Source organism: Oreochromis niloticus, linkage group LG15 (assembly GCF_001858045.2).
Source record: "Oreochromis niloticus isolate F11D_XX linkage group LG15, O_niloticus_UMD_NMBU, whole genome shotgun sequence".
NCBI lineage: Eukaryota > Metazoa > Chordata > Actinopteri > Cichliformes > Cichlidae > Oreochromis > Oreochromis niloticus.
The window spans coordinates 34,349,595-34,366,847 of record NC_031980.2 but is presented as its reverse complement, the minus strand read 5'-3'; the positions used below and the strand labels follow the sequence as shown (position 1 = coordinate 34,366,847).

General features: G+C 38.7%; 1 protein-coding gene across 1 annotated transcript; it reads right to left on the bottom strand.

Annotated features, from left to right (window-relative positions):
• Positions 1–3,880: 3,880 nt before the first annotated feature.
• Positions 3,881–7,419, bottom strand: nppc (natriuretic peptide C). The gene is made up of 3 exons (XM_003449007.5): positions 6,908–7,419; positions 5,513–5,810; positions 3,881–4,446 (listed from the first exon to the last, which is right to left on the bottom strand). Exons 1-2 carry the CDS (start codon positions 6,998–7,000, stop codon positions 5,538–5,540), a joined length of 366 nt encoding a protein of 121 aa, XP_003449055.1. The 5' UTR covers positions 7,001–7,419; the 3' UTR covers positions 3,881–4,446; positions 5,513–5,537.
• Between the last annotated feature and the right edge of the window lie 9,834 nt (positions 7,420–17,253).

Genomic DNA, 17,253 nt, shown 5'->3' with positions numbered 1-17,253 from the left:
AATAATGAAAATAATGATAATCTAACCATTCTCTCGAACTTCAATATCTTTTGTAGTCAGAAAGCTCACAGAGTAGCCATTGTTCTACCTGTCTACCTGTACAAAATGTTGCATTCTGTCCAACTTTTCCCCCTTTTCTTAGTCTTGCTGTGACATTCTGGACTTGTGATCACAACTGTAGTTGACTGTTATTACAGTCGTCCCACTGTTGGTGGTTTTAAAGCATATCAGTATAACTGAAAAAACTGTTTTTGTGTAAAAAACAAAACAAAAAAACAACAACAACAAAAGAAAAAGAGCTACTGAAATTGCCATATTGAGTTAACAAAGGTACATACAACTACACAGCAGTGTCTATGCTGAATTTGCAGAATGAACAGGTATGCCTCTTTGCAAAAACCCTCCTGTCACTCTGACTCTTGTCCAATTATTCACTGCTGTCTTTCAGCAACAATCATATGACCCCCTATGAGCAAGCGCTTTGGCAACAGTGGGAAGGAAAAACTAGCTTTTATCAGGAAGAAACCCCCAGTAGAACAATGCTCAAGGAGGGGCACCAATCTGCTGCGACCGGTTGAAGGTAAATGGATGAAGACAGGACAAAGACATGATGTGGAAAAGAGCCAGAGATTAATGATAATTGAATACAAAGATGTGTTTAAACACAGTGAGTGAAAAAGGTGACTGAAGAAGAAACATTCAGTGCATCATGGGAATCCCCCAGGAGCCTACACCTATTGCAGCATAACTAAGGGAGGATTCAGGGTCACCTGATTCACCTGATATGCTTTATCAAATGGAAAGTTTTAAGCCTAATCTTAAAAGTAGAGATAGTGTCTGTCTTCCAAATCCAAATTGGAAGCTGAAGAAGGGCCTGAAAGCTGAAGGCTCTGCCTCCCATTCTACCTTTAAATACTCTAGGAACAACAAGTAAACCAGCAGTCTGAGAGCGAAGAGCCCTAATGGGGTGATATGGTACTAAAAGAATACAAAATCACAAAGGAAAGATGCACAGAATTTCCCATTGTCTTTACAGCCCTTTCATTTTATTTCTTAGTAATGTTTTCCATGAAGGGGTATCCCTGGCTCCCTATGTTCAGGAAATGGGAAGATTCAATCCCTCTGCATCAATGCCACTTCATTAGTTATGTCTTTCCACTACAAGGTTGGACCGGAGCCCTTTTTGCTTTTAATTGTTCATGATATAGATTCAACAAGGTGCTGGAAACACTCTTCAGAGATTTTGGTCCATATTGACACGATAGCGTCACACAGTTGTTGCAGTTTGTCAGCATCACATCCATGATGTGAATTTTCCAATCCATCACATCCCAAATGTGTTCTACTGGGCTGAGATTTGGTGAATGCACAGGCTTTCTCAATACAATGAACTCATGTTGAGAAAAACAGATTTGGGTGATTTGAGCTTTGTGACTCGTTATCCTCTTAGAAGCATTCTTCAGAAGATGGTCATAAAGGGATGCACATGGTCAGCAACAATACACAGGTGGACACAAGGGGCCCAAAGTGTGCCAAGAAAATATCCCTCTCACCAGTGCATCAAGCTGAATCACTGATACAAAGTAGGATGGATGCATGCTTGCATGCCAGATTTTGATCCTACCATCCAAATGATGACCGATCAGACCAGTTTACATTTTTTCAGTCTGCCATTGTCCATTTTTGTTGAGCCTGTGTGAACTATAGCCTCAGTTTCCTGTTCTTACCTGACAAGAGTGGCAGCTTTTGCGGTCTTCTGCTGCTGTGGCACATCTTCTTCAAGGTTCAACATGTTGTGCATGCTCTTCTGCATACCTTAGTTGTAACAAATGTTTATTGGAGGTACTGTTGCCTTCCTGTCAGCTCAAAACAGTCTCCAATTCTGCCTTGATCCTTTGTAATCAAGAAGACATTTTCATCTAGAGAACTGCTGCTCACTGGATGTTTTTTTTTTTTAGAAACTTCTCTATAAACCCTAGAAATGGTTTTGTGGGATAACCCCAGCCGATCAACAGCCTCAGGGCCTGTTTTGTATGTGTGTGTGTTTAAAGTTGTGTTACTATGAATTTGACCATCCTACAGTCAATAATATAGGTTCACAAAAAAGAGACAAGCACATCTAATTTATAATTACAAATGTGTTTTCACAGTACACGTGCACTCTCGGTTTGCTTCTGTCAGTTGTACTTCTCTCCAGTTTGCAAATCGGTATCAACCTCAAAGTCAGCACACATTCACAACACTCACACCGTAAATATCATGTTTCATGGTATTAGAAAGGAAATCCTTGAAAAGACTTTTACATTGACTTTACTGTATTAATTAGCTTGTAAAGTGTTCTCTCTGTATTTTTCTGGCTCTCACCCCCTTTTGTGTAATTACACCATGAAATCTTTGAGCAATGGACCTTTTTAGAGTTTCACAACTGAGCACGATTTGTTATCTTTTTTATGCTTCTTTATTATAATCTGGGTGTGTTTGTTTTCCTTTTTAATATCGCGCGTATATGGCCTTTTCTCTATATGCTTGTCTTGTTTTAAGCCTTTTAGTTTGGAAACTACGAGATAAAAAAGCCATTTTGCTTATATATCATCTTTATATAATGTTAAAGTATGTTATTCCTGCAACAGTTTGGCTGTCTGTGCAGGATGTACCCTACGGTACATCCTGCGATCGTGGCTCAAGAGTTGGGAGTTCGCCTTGTAATCGGAAGGTTGCCGGTTCGAGCCCCAGCTTGGACAGTCTCGGTCGTTGTGTCCTTGGGCAAGACACTTCACCCGTTGCCTACTGGTGGTGGTCAGAGGGCCCGGTGGCGCCAGTGTCCGGCAGCCTCGCCTCTGTCAGTGCGCCCCAGGGTGGCTGTGGCTACAACGTAGCTTGCCATCACCAGTGTGTGAATGTGTGCGTGAATGGGTGAATGACTGGATATGTAAAGCGCTTTGGGGTCCTTAGGGACTAGTAAGGTGCTATATAAATACAGGCCATTTACCATTTACCATTTACTCCCCCCTCCCCATGATGAATTGGAGAAGCATAAGAGAATGGATGGATGGATAATTTTAAGGTGAATTTACTGCTTATTTTAAATAATATCGCTCTTAAATTTACCAACTGGTAACTGGATGTAATGTGCAACAGAATTAGAGGAACATTAGGAGGAAGTGGCTTTCTATCATCTTTTTAATTAGTGGTTTGGGATTACAGTGTTATTGCCTGAATTCTAAAGATCGCTTTAAGTCAAAATGTAAATTTTCAGTGTTTTCTTCTATTTGTGCAGCAAATTTGTGCAAGAGCTTTCAACAGTGTGGGTAGATCATGCTAGGTTGAATGCAGCAGTATAGATGCAGCACTCAACAAATCCTTATTGTTTCATATAAACATTTTATCTGATAACACAGAGTTTCAGATATTTGCTAATGTTTGAAACACTTTTTCAAAATCCAAGCAGCATAAAATCTTTAGTAAATGTTAAACTCTGGCTCTCTGTACCAAAGTGTGCCTTTTGTAACATCAACCCAACCGGCTACAGCAGATGGCTGCCCCTCCCTGAGCCTGGTTCTGGAGGTTTCTTCCTATTAAAAGTGAGTTTTTTCTTCCCACCATCAACAAGAGGGGGTCGAATGATTGCTTGGTTTTTCTTTTCTTTCTAATATTGTAGGGTCTTTACAACATAAACCGCTTCGAGGTCACTGTTTCTTGTGAATTGGCGCCATAGAAATGAAACTGAATTGAACTGAATAAAAATGAATGGCGCTCCATCTAACAGCAGGGCAGTCGTTGTTTCTCTTCTGACAAAACCTCCAGAAGCCAGGCAGAAAATGCTCACCAACTAGAATTGACTAGTTTCACGGAACACACAAAGACACCGAGATCAAAGATGTAAGTGCACATGGAATGTCCGTTTTATCGTTTTTGAAAACATTTACAACTATTTGAGACAAATGGGAAAAAAAAGGCAACAAACAGAATTGACCTACAGTTTGCATCCATTTCCAAAATGTTACATAAATAAAATTCATATTTATAAATATCTCTTTTTTTTATAAACATATAAATAGATTTTAAACATAAATACATTTATGCAGGGAAAGATGAAGTACATGAATGTACAGCAGCAGCAGCAGCAACAATATACAGCTTTGCGGTATGTAGTTTTTACACCATTGTCCGCCATGTTGTACTACGCATCTGTGTTTGTATCTGTTGACCATGTTGTATGGTATACATATATGTACTGTATATATGTATATATACCTGCATATTTATTGTATATATATATATAGATCTATATTAGGATTTTGTAGTATTGTCATCCAAGTCTTTGTTTATGCTGGTCATGGTGACTTTCGTACCAAAGAACAATCATGATGAGTTTTTCTATATTTTCCCCTTCTGGTAAGAACAAACTCAACTTTTGTCATCCAAACAAACACATCGTCCAGAGATCTAGAAAAAGAGAGGAAAACAAAAGCAAAAGGTTAGTCTTTCAAGGTCAGCCTAATGAACACATGTTCATTTATTCGCTCTTTTCTTAACGTAATACGTGTATCAGTCAGGGAATCTCCAAATTTACTTGTTGGTTCTTTACTCATTAACTCACTTCTCATCTAACCACTTTACTTCAGATTAACTCACCCGTATGGTGTTAACCAATGAAAAACACACTCACCCATTGTTAGTCACTAACACTCCCCCATACGGATTTCAGAGTTTACCATAAAATCGAAAAAAGGTGTGAAGCCTCAGGACTAATCGTGTGTCACTTAGATTCCCCAATCCTTAATTAACCCACACAGCCCCCTTTTCAGTTTATGTTAAAAACACTTAGTGAAACAAATGCGTTTCCAAGAAAGATCTTGACAACCAAATATGTGCGTGAATGTGTCTCTGCAACCCCACTTCCGTCCTCGATATCTCCCTGCCCTTTTTCTTAAATGTGATATATTGTTCTTGTGTTATAGAAGCAGATGGGATCATTCATGATGATGTGCACAGATACAAGAGTGGACTTCCTAAATGCTCACTGGTTTCTTTCCCATACATCAGCTTAAGTGGGCTATCCACTTAAACTATCCTAAGACTATCCTGTCCTAGGAGGTAATGCTACAAGGTTAAGGCTTGATTATTTCCCTAGATTGAATATTTCTATGTCAAAGGCAGTTAGTGAACCACAATATTTTCCATGTAGCTGAACCATGCAATGCTGCATAAATACATGTGTCTTAGGTATATGACAGATAATCCTGTAAAATCATCCTTTTAACGTGAGGAATACCAACATGAAATTATAATAAATAAAATATTAAAAAATAAATTATTATGCCCATTTTATTAACCAGGCCATTCTTTTTTTAAATCCCTGATTGTAATTCGTCTCCGTCTTGTCTTTCAGCATTTATTCTTTCATTTCATTTCACCCTGTTCATTCTGGGCTCTGTTTACATGTCACTGTTTGTGGCTGCAGTTAGTGTTGCATAATGTTAAAGTGGGACTGATATGAGCGACCACTCACCATTCATTGCAGCGCTGCTCCAGCCCTAGCATCCCATGCCGCTGATGGTGCCTATCCTGTCCATCTTGTGTCCGAAGCAGCCACTCCGTGACGAGGAGCCAGCCTTCTTGCTTCCCGATTTGTGTTTCCTGTTTGGGGGTTGATCGTTGAGGAGACGAGCCAACATGCCTCTGGGCCGGGTGTCCACCCGTAAATCGCGCAGTAAGCGTATCCGAGTGCGCACAGCGTCGAGCCGTCTCTCCCTCTCCTCCGACTCCAGAAACTCCGCCAGCTCCTCGCCCAGCAAACTTCTAAGAGACTGAAAGATAAGAAAATAAATAAACAATCTCTCCCTCAGGCAAATAAATTGTGCAAAGACAAATGCTTTTGATGAAAGTGAAATCTATGGTTTGTGCCCGTTTCAGCAGAGCAGTCATTATATGCTAAATGTTTGAGGTAAACCTCAGCTTGGCATATATTCTAACGCTTTCACAAACGTAATGGCCAGGGGGGAAAACGCGTTGGCATTTTTCTCACAGCACGGCACTCAAAAATTCATTAACTTGTATCATCTAACCAAAAACAACTTTGGGAAAGATCCACGAGACGCTCCAGTCATGAGGTTCAAACCTCGAAGGAAACCCCTGAAGAAGGGAACATCCCGAGAGGGTGCAGTACTTCTGTTTTATTAAGTTACCTACTCTGACACCTCGCTCTCAAAGTGAAGAAAAAAATAAACAAACTTAAAACAGGTGCGTGTAGCTTACTTATCTGTTCGTAAAGTAGACTGTAACGAAGACCTCCAACATTCCCAAATTTTAGTGAGTTTAGCAAATAATTACAACATTATTTCAAACGAGTATTTTTTAAAGGGTCAGCTTTATTCATTCGGGCCAATTCTATGCGTAATTGCGATTTTACGCACAATTTTGTTTTGGTTTGGTGAATCTTATTTTGACAACAATTAATAAATACATAAAATTCCAAAAATGATGTTGATAGTCAGTATAATCGCTTTTCAGAGTTATTGTAAAGCAAGAATTTTAATGTTTTCCCCATATGTGGTTTCATTTAAAAAATCGCATTGGGGCGATTTAAAGTCTAAAAATATCAAAGGGATGCTCGGAAACAAACTTTCACCGGCTGTTTCGGTTGCATGTCACTGAACATGCCGTCTGTTTGTAAATAAAGTGCAAGTGGACAGGGGTGTTACACTCCGAGTGTGGAAAAAGACAGATTTTCCCCAACAGCTTAACAAGAACCAAATTGTGAAATATGATGCGCAAAGCTACTGTCCTGGAGGACCTGTGCCACAGATCAGCTGCTTATTCAGTATTCAGCTTCCAGCAGCTTTAGTCCAAACCAATCAAAAGGTTCTCCTAGTCAGTAATAACAATACAAGTGACTTTTTCTTACCTTCTGCTGCGCTTGAGTTAAAGGTTTTGCCCCCATCCTCACTGAAAGTAAGGTGACCATAAGTCCACATGCTACAAAGTATGACAAGTTCATTTTGACAAGTCTAGCAGTTGTTCGGGGATTCCTCTGCGCTGCAGTTCAGATCGAAGGACGTTAGCTTCAGCCAATCAGCTTCTAAACACAAGGAGAGTCCGTTTTTTACTCCAAAGCTCCTCAAGTGCTTCTCTAACTCTGTGTATTAATCCTCGCCGCTTTATAGCCAGCCCATGGTGATGTCATGAAAACCTGCGTAATGGTTCTCCTTCCTCGCCTATTCACTGTTTTTTGTACCTGCCTCTAAGCACGTCACGCCAGGGATTAATTAAATGATACAAGCTCCGGTCATCGCGGTGTTAGAGAAAATGATATAGGCTATAAGCTATCAAAAGGCACAGACTTTAAGCTTTTAGACCTCTGGCTGAGATGCAACAGCTGAAACCAAAGGTGGTTTCAAAGGCTGCGCGTCAAGAGCTGAAGAGCGACTTTGGCAGTGAAATGAATTCTAGGATGCCAACCGCCTGTCCTGCGGAACATCTTAAAAAGACATACAATATGCTGCGCGTGGATGACATATCCTGTTTTCTTTAACGAAGCGAAAATTCAGAGTCTGCTACTGGAATTAAAGGAATTAGGTCATTTTTTAGATACCTTCCAGAAATTCAAATGTGATTTTCTTCATCTAATCACTTTTTTGGAAGGCACCAAGCGGAATTTTACCAGAAATAATGTGATGTGTTACTGCGCCACTCAAGCCCCGCGTTTTTCATTTATTTATTTAAAGGGTAAAACTTTATTATTATTATTATTATTATTATTATTATTATTATTATTATTGTTATTATTATTATTATTATTATTATTATTATACAGAAGAATGCAAACATACAGAGATGGAATTATTAAACAACCCAGTTTAAGTCATCTGCTCGACGTTATTTACATCAGAGCATGACATCAGCTAAGGGGGATTCACACCGAAAAAACTTCAGACGGTTCATGCTGATTCATAAAAAAACAGAGACACTCATTATAAGTCATGTCATGTGTCTGGATGTAAATGGCAGTTCCCCATAAACCTTTTAATTAGATGGTTTTGTGTTTCATGGGTATCTTACAGTTTGTTTTCTGTCTTTAGATCAGGTAGCCCACTTACAGAGAAGAATCTCAGAACTACTGTGGCTACTCCGACACACACTGGATGTGTGGAGCTGTTTAGACAGTCACCTCCAACACAGAAAGGAGGCTGACTGTTCAGTAGCATAACTGTACAGTGTCCAAGCACCATACAGAAGCACAGACATGAACCCTAAGCAATGATTACCACACCAGTGTCCAGCCATAATTTATGGTGTTATACTGTTCTTGAATCAAAGTTGGCATGTCACTAAGAAAAGCTGCTGCTTTCTTAAATTTTAGCCTGTGAGTCTGCAGAGTGCAGTCAATATGCAGGATATTAAACCAGCGATACTTCTATAAACCAGGAGGAGGGTGACTCTGCACAAATGAGTGAAACTGTACAGAAGTCTATATGTCTATACTTACTTTAGGCTTAAGAATTGGCATTAGCCGCTGACTTCAACCAATGAGTGACGATGGGTTTTCATACAGACTATGTTACTTTACCACAAGTCCAGAGAAGAACAGTTGAATGGGTGTCGGTATAAAATCTGGTGTAAGAAAAAGCCTTTATGACTCGTAGCCTTTCAACCCCTCTTACTGGTTTAGAGAATGCCAATCAACAAAGAGCACTCTCAAGCTATATTCTTCTATACATCATATCAATAAATGAATGCTTTTTCATGTTTAAAGTGTTACAAGTAAGTCTTACCGGAAAAAATTACTGTAGCACTAAAATGTATAAAAAATCTAGCTTTAATCTGCAGCTGGGGATTATTTTTTTTTAACATATAAATGAATGTAGTTGTATTTAAGCAATTTGCACCAGGTTTGTCTACTTTTGGCAGAAAACCAGAGTTTTTAATTTAGTGTCCAGCACTGCTGCACCTGTTTTATGTCAACCAGTAATGACTGGTTAGCCAGAACTGAATAAAGGAGCTGGCTATAGGGGCTGGGAATACGGTGGAAACACCTTGGAAGTGTCCAAGAAAAGTTTCTGATGCTCAGGATTTTAAAAAAAGGAACTCTGTGAGAGAGTGACCCTTCTGTAGAAGTGTGACACATGCATGAGTTGCTTCACTGTCAGGGTTGAGAGAGTAGTTCCATGTTAAATCTAAAAGTTTGACCATACGTGTTTTAAACAGTGTAAACCAAGAAAGTTCAACTATAAAGAAGCGTTTTTTGGTACTGCCTGACATTGATGTATAGTTGCCTAACACTCGTAAGCTCACCCACGGTTGGTTACATATGCCGCTTGACCTGCTTTAAGATATGCATAGAACTGTCACTATTAATTTGTGATATGCAGTTAAAATGATGATGATCTAAAAATGTTTTAAAATAAGTTGCAATCAATCACTATACAACTTAAACGGCATGTTGTCAAGGGAAGTTTAAGCTGAAAAGTCACCCCACTGGGAATAATTTACCTATTTAAAGAATATGCGCACATTTTGAGACAATACCAAAACCCTTGTGAAAAAAAAAATATACTTTTTGCAGTGTGGAGTGTTTCTGGAGTAGTCGAGGCCCCACATAGTGGAGCAGAAAGCTCAGGCAGCACCATCTGTTTTGGAACACAGAGTGGCAGTATTTGCTATGCCGAAAAGCGAATACCCCTCAAAGTCACATGTTAGTGGATCAATACTATACTGTAAAACTAAGTCATTAATCAGCAGATCGTCAGGATTTGAAAGTCCTATAAAGGCTTTTTAGAGCAGGTTTGGCATATGGAAAGTGTATACCTGCATTTTTTTGCAGAACATATATCATATTTATTGTAGCAGTGCTGGCCTACCTGCCATAAAATGTCAATCAGAACGTGTGTTGAATTTGCATTGAATCAAGCAGCAAAAATGATGTTTGGATGGCAGCCAGCAGCAGTGTCATTATTAGGTGTCCATGTTTCAGCCTTTGCTGAATACTCTGCTTTCTTTTTGGTTGCACACCATAAAAAATGATCGTTAATAATAATAATCACTTATGGTGTATATTAAAGATTATGACTATGAAGGCTTAATAAAATACTGTGTGTATAATTAGACAACGTTACTTTGATAAAGCATATAAAGTAAATGGTTTTGCCCTATAAACTCATAAAACAGAGACATTGATAAACTGAACAGATGAACAAGATGACTGGCCAGTGATATATGATGTTATAACAGAGCAACATGCATCCAGACTTTGCTTCTCTTCAAAGACAGGACAAAGCATTACAATGTCAATTTTCCTTCAATCTAACAAACTTACTACACTCATCACTGTCACTACATGCAGAAGTTCTCTTAATTGCTTGAAATGAAAGTAATGGACTTGTTTTGGCTATATAAAGCTATAAAAAGAAAAATATAATGAAAGTTTTTATAGCACTCTGAAGTCGGAGCAGTGCAAAAAAATAAATAAAAATTAAAAAACAAGAGCTAAATATCGGACTTTGCAGACTTCAAGTTCACGATAGTACAATTAGAAAAAGAGTAGAAACAAGTTTGGAAGAGCTGATGGGAGAAAACTTCTGTCTAAAAAGCACATGCCAGCACAGCTTAGGTTTGCAAAGTTGCATCTGAACAAACCACAAGACTTCAGGAACAATGTCTTTTGGACAGATGAGACCAGAGTGCAGATGTCTGACCATAATGCACAGCATCACACTTGGCAGCACACAGCATATCAACACAAAAACCTTATACCAACTGTCAAGCATGGTGGTGAAGGGGTGATGATTTGGGCTTGTTTTGCAGCCACAGGAGTTGGGCACCTTGGAGTCATTAGAGTTGAACTCCTCTGTATACCAAAGTGTTCTAATCCAAAGTGATGCCATCTGTTTGACAGCTAAGGCTTGGGCCAAATTAGGGTTTGGAACAGGACAATGATCCCAAGCACAGCAGCAAATCTATAACAGAATGGCTCAAAAAGAAAGGAATCAGGTTGAGGTTTGGACTTTGCCATGGTCAAAATCCAGACCTCAACCTGATTGAGATGCTGCAGCGAGACCTTAAGAGACCTGTGCATAAATGAATCCCAAAAAACCTAAACGAACTAATGTAATGTTGTAAGAGCTAGACAAAAACACTTCCACAAAAATGTAAAAGGCTGATAAAGACATACAGAAAACTTCTGTTCCTTAAGTTATTGTTACTGAAGGCGGTTCTACAAGTTATTAAAATTACAGGGTGTTCTTAGTTTTGCGATAACTTTATTTTTCACAGAAAAAAAATCATAACACAAATGATCCAATACAAATATATGGATAAATGACTCATGAGTTTAATCTAATGTACTGTGCTCGAGGGTGATCTGACTGTGATATTTTCACTGATTCCCTGGTAAGGTTTTCTTTAAAGTCATCTTCAATTTTAACCAAAACCTCCTGTGCTGACATTATATTTACTTTCTGAAATGACAGTAATAAAATCTGCCGGAGTAAGGTAAGCTGTGGTGATGATAAATAGCTCTTAATTTTGCCTCAATCAGCCCAACTTGGCCCTACCTCTCTCCAGCACTGGATCCCCACAGGGCTGTGTTCTCAGCCCACTACTGAACGCCCTGCACACCTGTGACTCCAAAAATTTAATTTAATTTATTTATTTAGGACAGTGCATGTTAATGAACATAAATGTAAAAAAAATTACATGAATGTAAAAATACCAGATTATAGCCAAGGGCTAATTTCCATCTGTTGTCCTTAAACATAAAAACATAGACATAATAATTCATAAAAATTCATCATTCATTCATAATAAAAACTCCATCACCAAACTTACACATACACACCATTCTGTTCCCAAATAAAACATTAGAATTATACAACTTATACATAAACAAAATAACCTGAAGCTGAACATCCTTAAAACAAAAGCGCCCATAATGGACTTCAGGAGGTACACATTAGTCCACTCCCCTCTTATTATAAACAGAGAACGGATGGGATCTGTCTCCACCTTCAGGTTTCTGGGCACCCACCTCTCCGCCGATCTCGCCTAGGCCCACAACACCAGCGCCCTGGTAAAGAAGGTCCAGCAGCGGCTGCACTTCCTCTGTCCTGAGGAAGAATAACCCAGACCAGAAGCTGCTGATAGCCTTCTACTGCTCCTCAGTGGAAAGTGTGCTCACCTACTGCCTGGGTATTTGGTAGGCAGGGCCCACACCTGAGAACAGGAAGGCTGTGTAGAGGGTTATTAACACCACCCCTGAAGGCCACTGCCAGGTCCTCCTGTATCAGGAAAACCTGTGCCATCACAGGTCACCCCTTGCACCCTGCCCACAACCTGTTTTACTGCTGGTCCATGTTGAATTAAATAAGTTAGTAAGAGTAACAGGAAAAAATGTAGATGAAATTTGTCGTCAAAACATTTGTACTCATGTAGTCCCAAAACAAACTAAAAGATTTGAAGGTTGTTCCTTTCTTATAAAAAAAATGTTGAAATAAAGTAGGCTTTTTAAATCATCAACAGGATGTACTTTTCTGACATGAGTCACACTGTTACATCTGAACTTTTATTACTAGTTTTTTTTTGTTTTAGTTTTTTTCACAGTGTTGATGGCATTTATATTGAAGCATGTTACTCTTTAGTGCAAAAAATAATTTAAGCTGAAACTAATCAACACACGTGCATCACATCACATTGCATATGTGATAGCATACTTATATGCGAGTGGTGCTTCAATAAAAATATGTTTTTAGCAGCTACTGCTGCTAAAAAGGCCATTCACACTCCAAGGTAACTGCAGTAAAGATGTTCAATTGCATGGAAAACCATTTTACTAATCCGCTTTTACAACAGCAATACAGAGCAGCTGAACTCTGCTGACCTTGTGTCCATGATGACATCTTTGGGTTTCGCAAAACATTTTTCACTGATTGCTAATCCCTTTATTTTGAATTTTAACAAGTGAATGACACATTCTTTCTTCATGTCGCAAGTGTTGTGTCACAAGTTTGCCTTTTTTTGTACAGTTTAACAATGTTACACACTTTTCCCAATGACATCACACGGGTTACTGAGAGCACCTATTTTGCTATGTCCTTTTGTACTTCCCCCTTTTTCTCCCTGCCTTTCCCGCAAACTCTTATCCGCTCAATTTTCAGTAAATTTTTAAGCTTTGATGTGGCTGAATGAAAATGAAGCAGCCTAACTTACTTGCACCAGGAAGCTATGCAAACGTATGGAGAGACCATGTGTTGCAGTAGCCTTTGCACTGAGTGTCTATGGGAGGGTTGAGTGTCTTGATTCCTCCTCTGGGTTTGTGTAAGACAAACTACAAGGCTGTTATGGTCCTATAAATAACGGTTTTATTGCGTGTGGAATTTTAATGCTTTTTACACAAGTGCTCTGAAGCCTTTTGCATGTGCCAACAAACACGCTTGCCTTTATTGGCAACACAGAGCTACTTGACTAATGTACACAAAATGCGTAAGATGACTGTGTAAACACACGTTTTGGAATGAACTCGTTTTTCAGGAGGTAGGGTCTCCTGTCTCCTGGCTTGATGTTTTTTGATATTATAGGGGTATGTAATAATTTCAGAAATGTTAACACTTGTTTTACTGTGGAACACACTCACTAGTGCATCATCATAAATACCTGAATACTGTGAAAAAGTACATTTTTGTACTTCAGTACAAGTAAATCAGAAATCCAGTTTCTCAAATGATTAGAGTAAAAATGTACATCTGTAATGATCAAAAGTGTGTTAATTTATATACTCAAAACTATATTACTAATATGCAAAATACTCCATCAGTGCGGCGAGGCATGCAGGTGATCAGGTTGCTTTCTTAGCCTTCAGTTTGTCTGTATTTTTTAGGTCAGGTATTTATTGTCTTCTTCTTGACAGTCTGTGGGGTTTGGGTCGCATGGATTGGCTGGCTGGTCAGTCATAGTAGTAGCATGATCAGCCAAGCATTTGGTAGTATTGGCACTGTGGGCAGGTGATGATTTCTGCTGGAAAAGGAAGTCAGCATCTCCATTAAAGCTTGTCAGCAGATGGAAGCATGAAGTACTCCTAGATGACAGCTGACCAACCTCCACCTTCACCGGCAGATGACATGGCATCCAAATCATCATAGCCTGAAGACCTTATAGCACGTAACGACACTATCCCGGTAGAGAATCTGAGTAAAAGGGCTTTACTTTTGAAAAGTACAGTGGAAGGTGGTGATATCAGCTGTTAGACCTCTGTGCTTTGGAACCAACTCCCAGTTTGGGTTCAGCCGACAGAGCCACACTGTACTTTAAGCTTGAAACTCTTTTGTTTGATAAAACTTATATTTGCGGCTGGATCAGGTGAATTTGCTGCATGGAATATTTTTTTAGTCCTGATATTTTTGTGGAAAACTTATAACCTAAATAAAAATGTAAAAATGCACCCTTAGCAGTCACATCACATGCAACATTATATGTCCCAACTAAAAGCAAACTTTTTGTAAGCTAATGCAGGTGTCACAGCATGTGAGATGAGTTTTCCTGAGAATGGTGGAAGCCCTCCATCATATTGTGTAATGCTGTTCATGCATGAAGCCAAACACAAGGCATAAAGAAACCACAAGTGGAATACAGTCATATGAACAATAGAGTTTTATTGCCTATTCCAAAGCATGCACTTGTGCTTTTACTTTATTGCAATTCCATAACCAAAATATACTGATGAGTTTTGAGCAGACATTGAGGTGACTAAAAGGGGAAAAAATTTCAGTCACTTCAGATTCAGATTTAGCATCTCATGATATCACAGGGGAGCCACTGTGGCATTATAATTTAGATTTTCGCTCAATTCCAAGCATTCCAAAGAGACACAGGTCAAGTTCCTTGTGAAGGTTTAAATGCAGAAATAGTGCAGCTCTTGTAACAGAATGACGCTGCCAGCCATTTGGCCTACTATTCGTATATTTAAGTTGTGTGCCAAAAATACTGTGTGTAATTTTTTGCTCTCATGGCATATTGCCTCAGTCAGAAAAACATTCCAATCTGGAGGCAAGAAGACAGAACATATGAAAATGCTCTTAGGTCAAAAGCTATTCTTACCCAGATTTTTGTTTTCTGGACCACAAAAGATGGTGTCTGGCTTTTAATTTACTGGGTTTGTGTTTAGTCGTTGAAAAGTCTGTAAATGGACAAGCACAAATTGCTAACATGGCCAGATACTGAGCCAATGATTTCAGCGTGGAAAGATGTAAATGCTCATGGCATCGTGTTATAAGTGGCTACAATCATAATTCAATAATTATTCACGTTTTATAATCCCCTTATTATTATTAATGCCATCGCCAAGGTTACTATTACCATTAAAACCATGAAAGTGAATAATATACAGGCTGTTTGAGAAGCATTTATTCCAGTGTTCACAGCATTACCACACATACTTGGTGGCGGACATGTTATTTCAAAGCTCTGGTGTGTCACTTTTTCAAACCATGTGGAAAAATACGTGTTTGGGGTTTGGGTTGCACAAGCTGCGACAAAACCACATGGAAACAGGGCATTTTAAAACAGATATATAATCTTGGCTCGACGTTACAATTTTTTTGCTTGACTGTAAATGGACTTGCCTATTGCCAGACAAATGCCACTGCACAAAAACACTGTTTCCCTAATTAATTTTTTTTATTCGAGACCAATATTTCCCCAATATCTCATTTATTAGTGATTGCTTTTAAAACTTGTAGTGAGTCATGAGGAATATGGTTTTTAAAGCATTAACAGCGGGGTTTTTTTTCTTAACCCAACAGAACATGTTGCTGCAGTGCTCAGCTGCACCACACCATCCATTCATTTTCAGAACTGCTTATCAGGGTCACAGGTGGGGCTCGAGCCTATCCCAGCTGTCACAGGACAAAGAGAGGCCACCTTATTGAAGGGCTGCAGCTTAATACAAACAAAAGGGTGCAAGCAGCGTCCACACATTAGCATCATTATGTTGCATAAGCAAAATAACTGCTACTTACACTATTTGTAAGTGCTACACACTTCTGGAAACATCCTAGAATAGTGATTGTCTAAACTTTGAAAATAAAATGTCCAGGTGAAACATCAACCACAAAATCCAGTGCTTTGTTAACAAAAATCCAATTTACAAGCCATTATTTGTTTTTGTGCAGTAATGTGTTGGATCCATCTGTGTGCTACCTACCTTGATGATTTTAGTGGAATTAAGGAAAGGGAATCTTTAAAATGTCTGTCAGTAACATAAACTTTGGACTGATTGTTCAACACTGCTCACTTGATGACAAAAAAAAGACCCCCAAAAAAGTGTTGAAGTCACGTACAACTAAAAAACAAACAACAAAATAAATATATCAATTATTCTAAAAGGCCATAACACATCCCTGGGGTGATGTCACCGAACATCAGCTAAATTAAAAATCCACATCTGCAGAAGCTTCACGTGAGATCACTACTTTACTCTACTTGAAAAACAACAAGGAATGTGTTTCGGGATAACCACAAAGGAAATTCAAAGGCTTGGAAAAACACTTTACGACATCTAGAGGATGTTTTTTACCACTTAAAATGATTTGTCAAAGACACTCAAACTGCACAATTTGCCAGTGATTTCACAGGATAATAGAATGACAGGTATGCTCATAAACTAATGTAAGAATAAACAAACGTTGACCTAAAAGTTCGAATTCGTACTTTATTAAAGTCAGAATTCAGACTTTTGCTCCCAGAATCCTGAACAGAAATGTCATACCTCCAAAGTGCTATTTTTTCAGTGGCCCTAATTTTCCTCCATAATGTCCAGATGTATAGGAATGTGCAGAAATTACTTAATGGCCATTTTCAAAGCCGTGGGTCAATGAACAGGTCTCAATGGGATAAATAAAGCCTGTGTAAATAAAGGTTGAATAAAATAAGAAAATGAGCATAAAAGCCTATCAGACTCCAAAACTGTCTTAAAAGCTTTCACAAACCATTCTGTCCTCTGTTTTAAAAATGCTCGGGCAACAGTAGAATAACCTCATTAGTGTCTAAAGGGAAATCTACAAAAAAGATTAGCATTTATATTTGATTATTGTGCCAGTCCTATTATTAATAATGCATTTGCTGAGATGTTAAAGGCTTCTGTGTAAACTTGGCCCAAAACTACGCTGTAATTATTTCAATTTGCAAAATGGACTTCGAAAACTAGTAATTTGCTCTCTTTTACGGTATTTATTAAAAAATTAAATACTGAAAGTCTTACGTCAA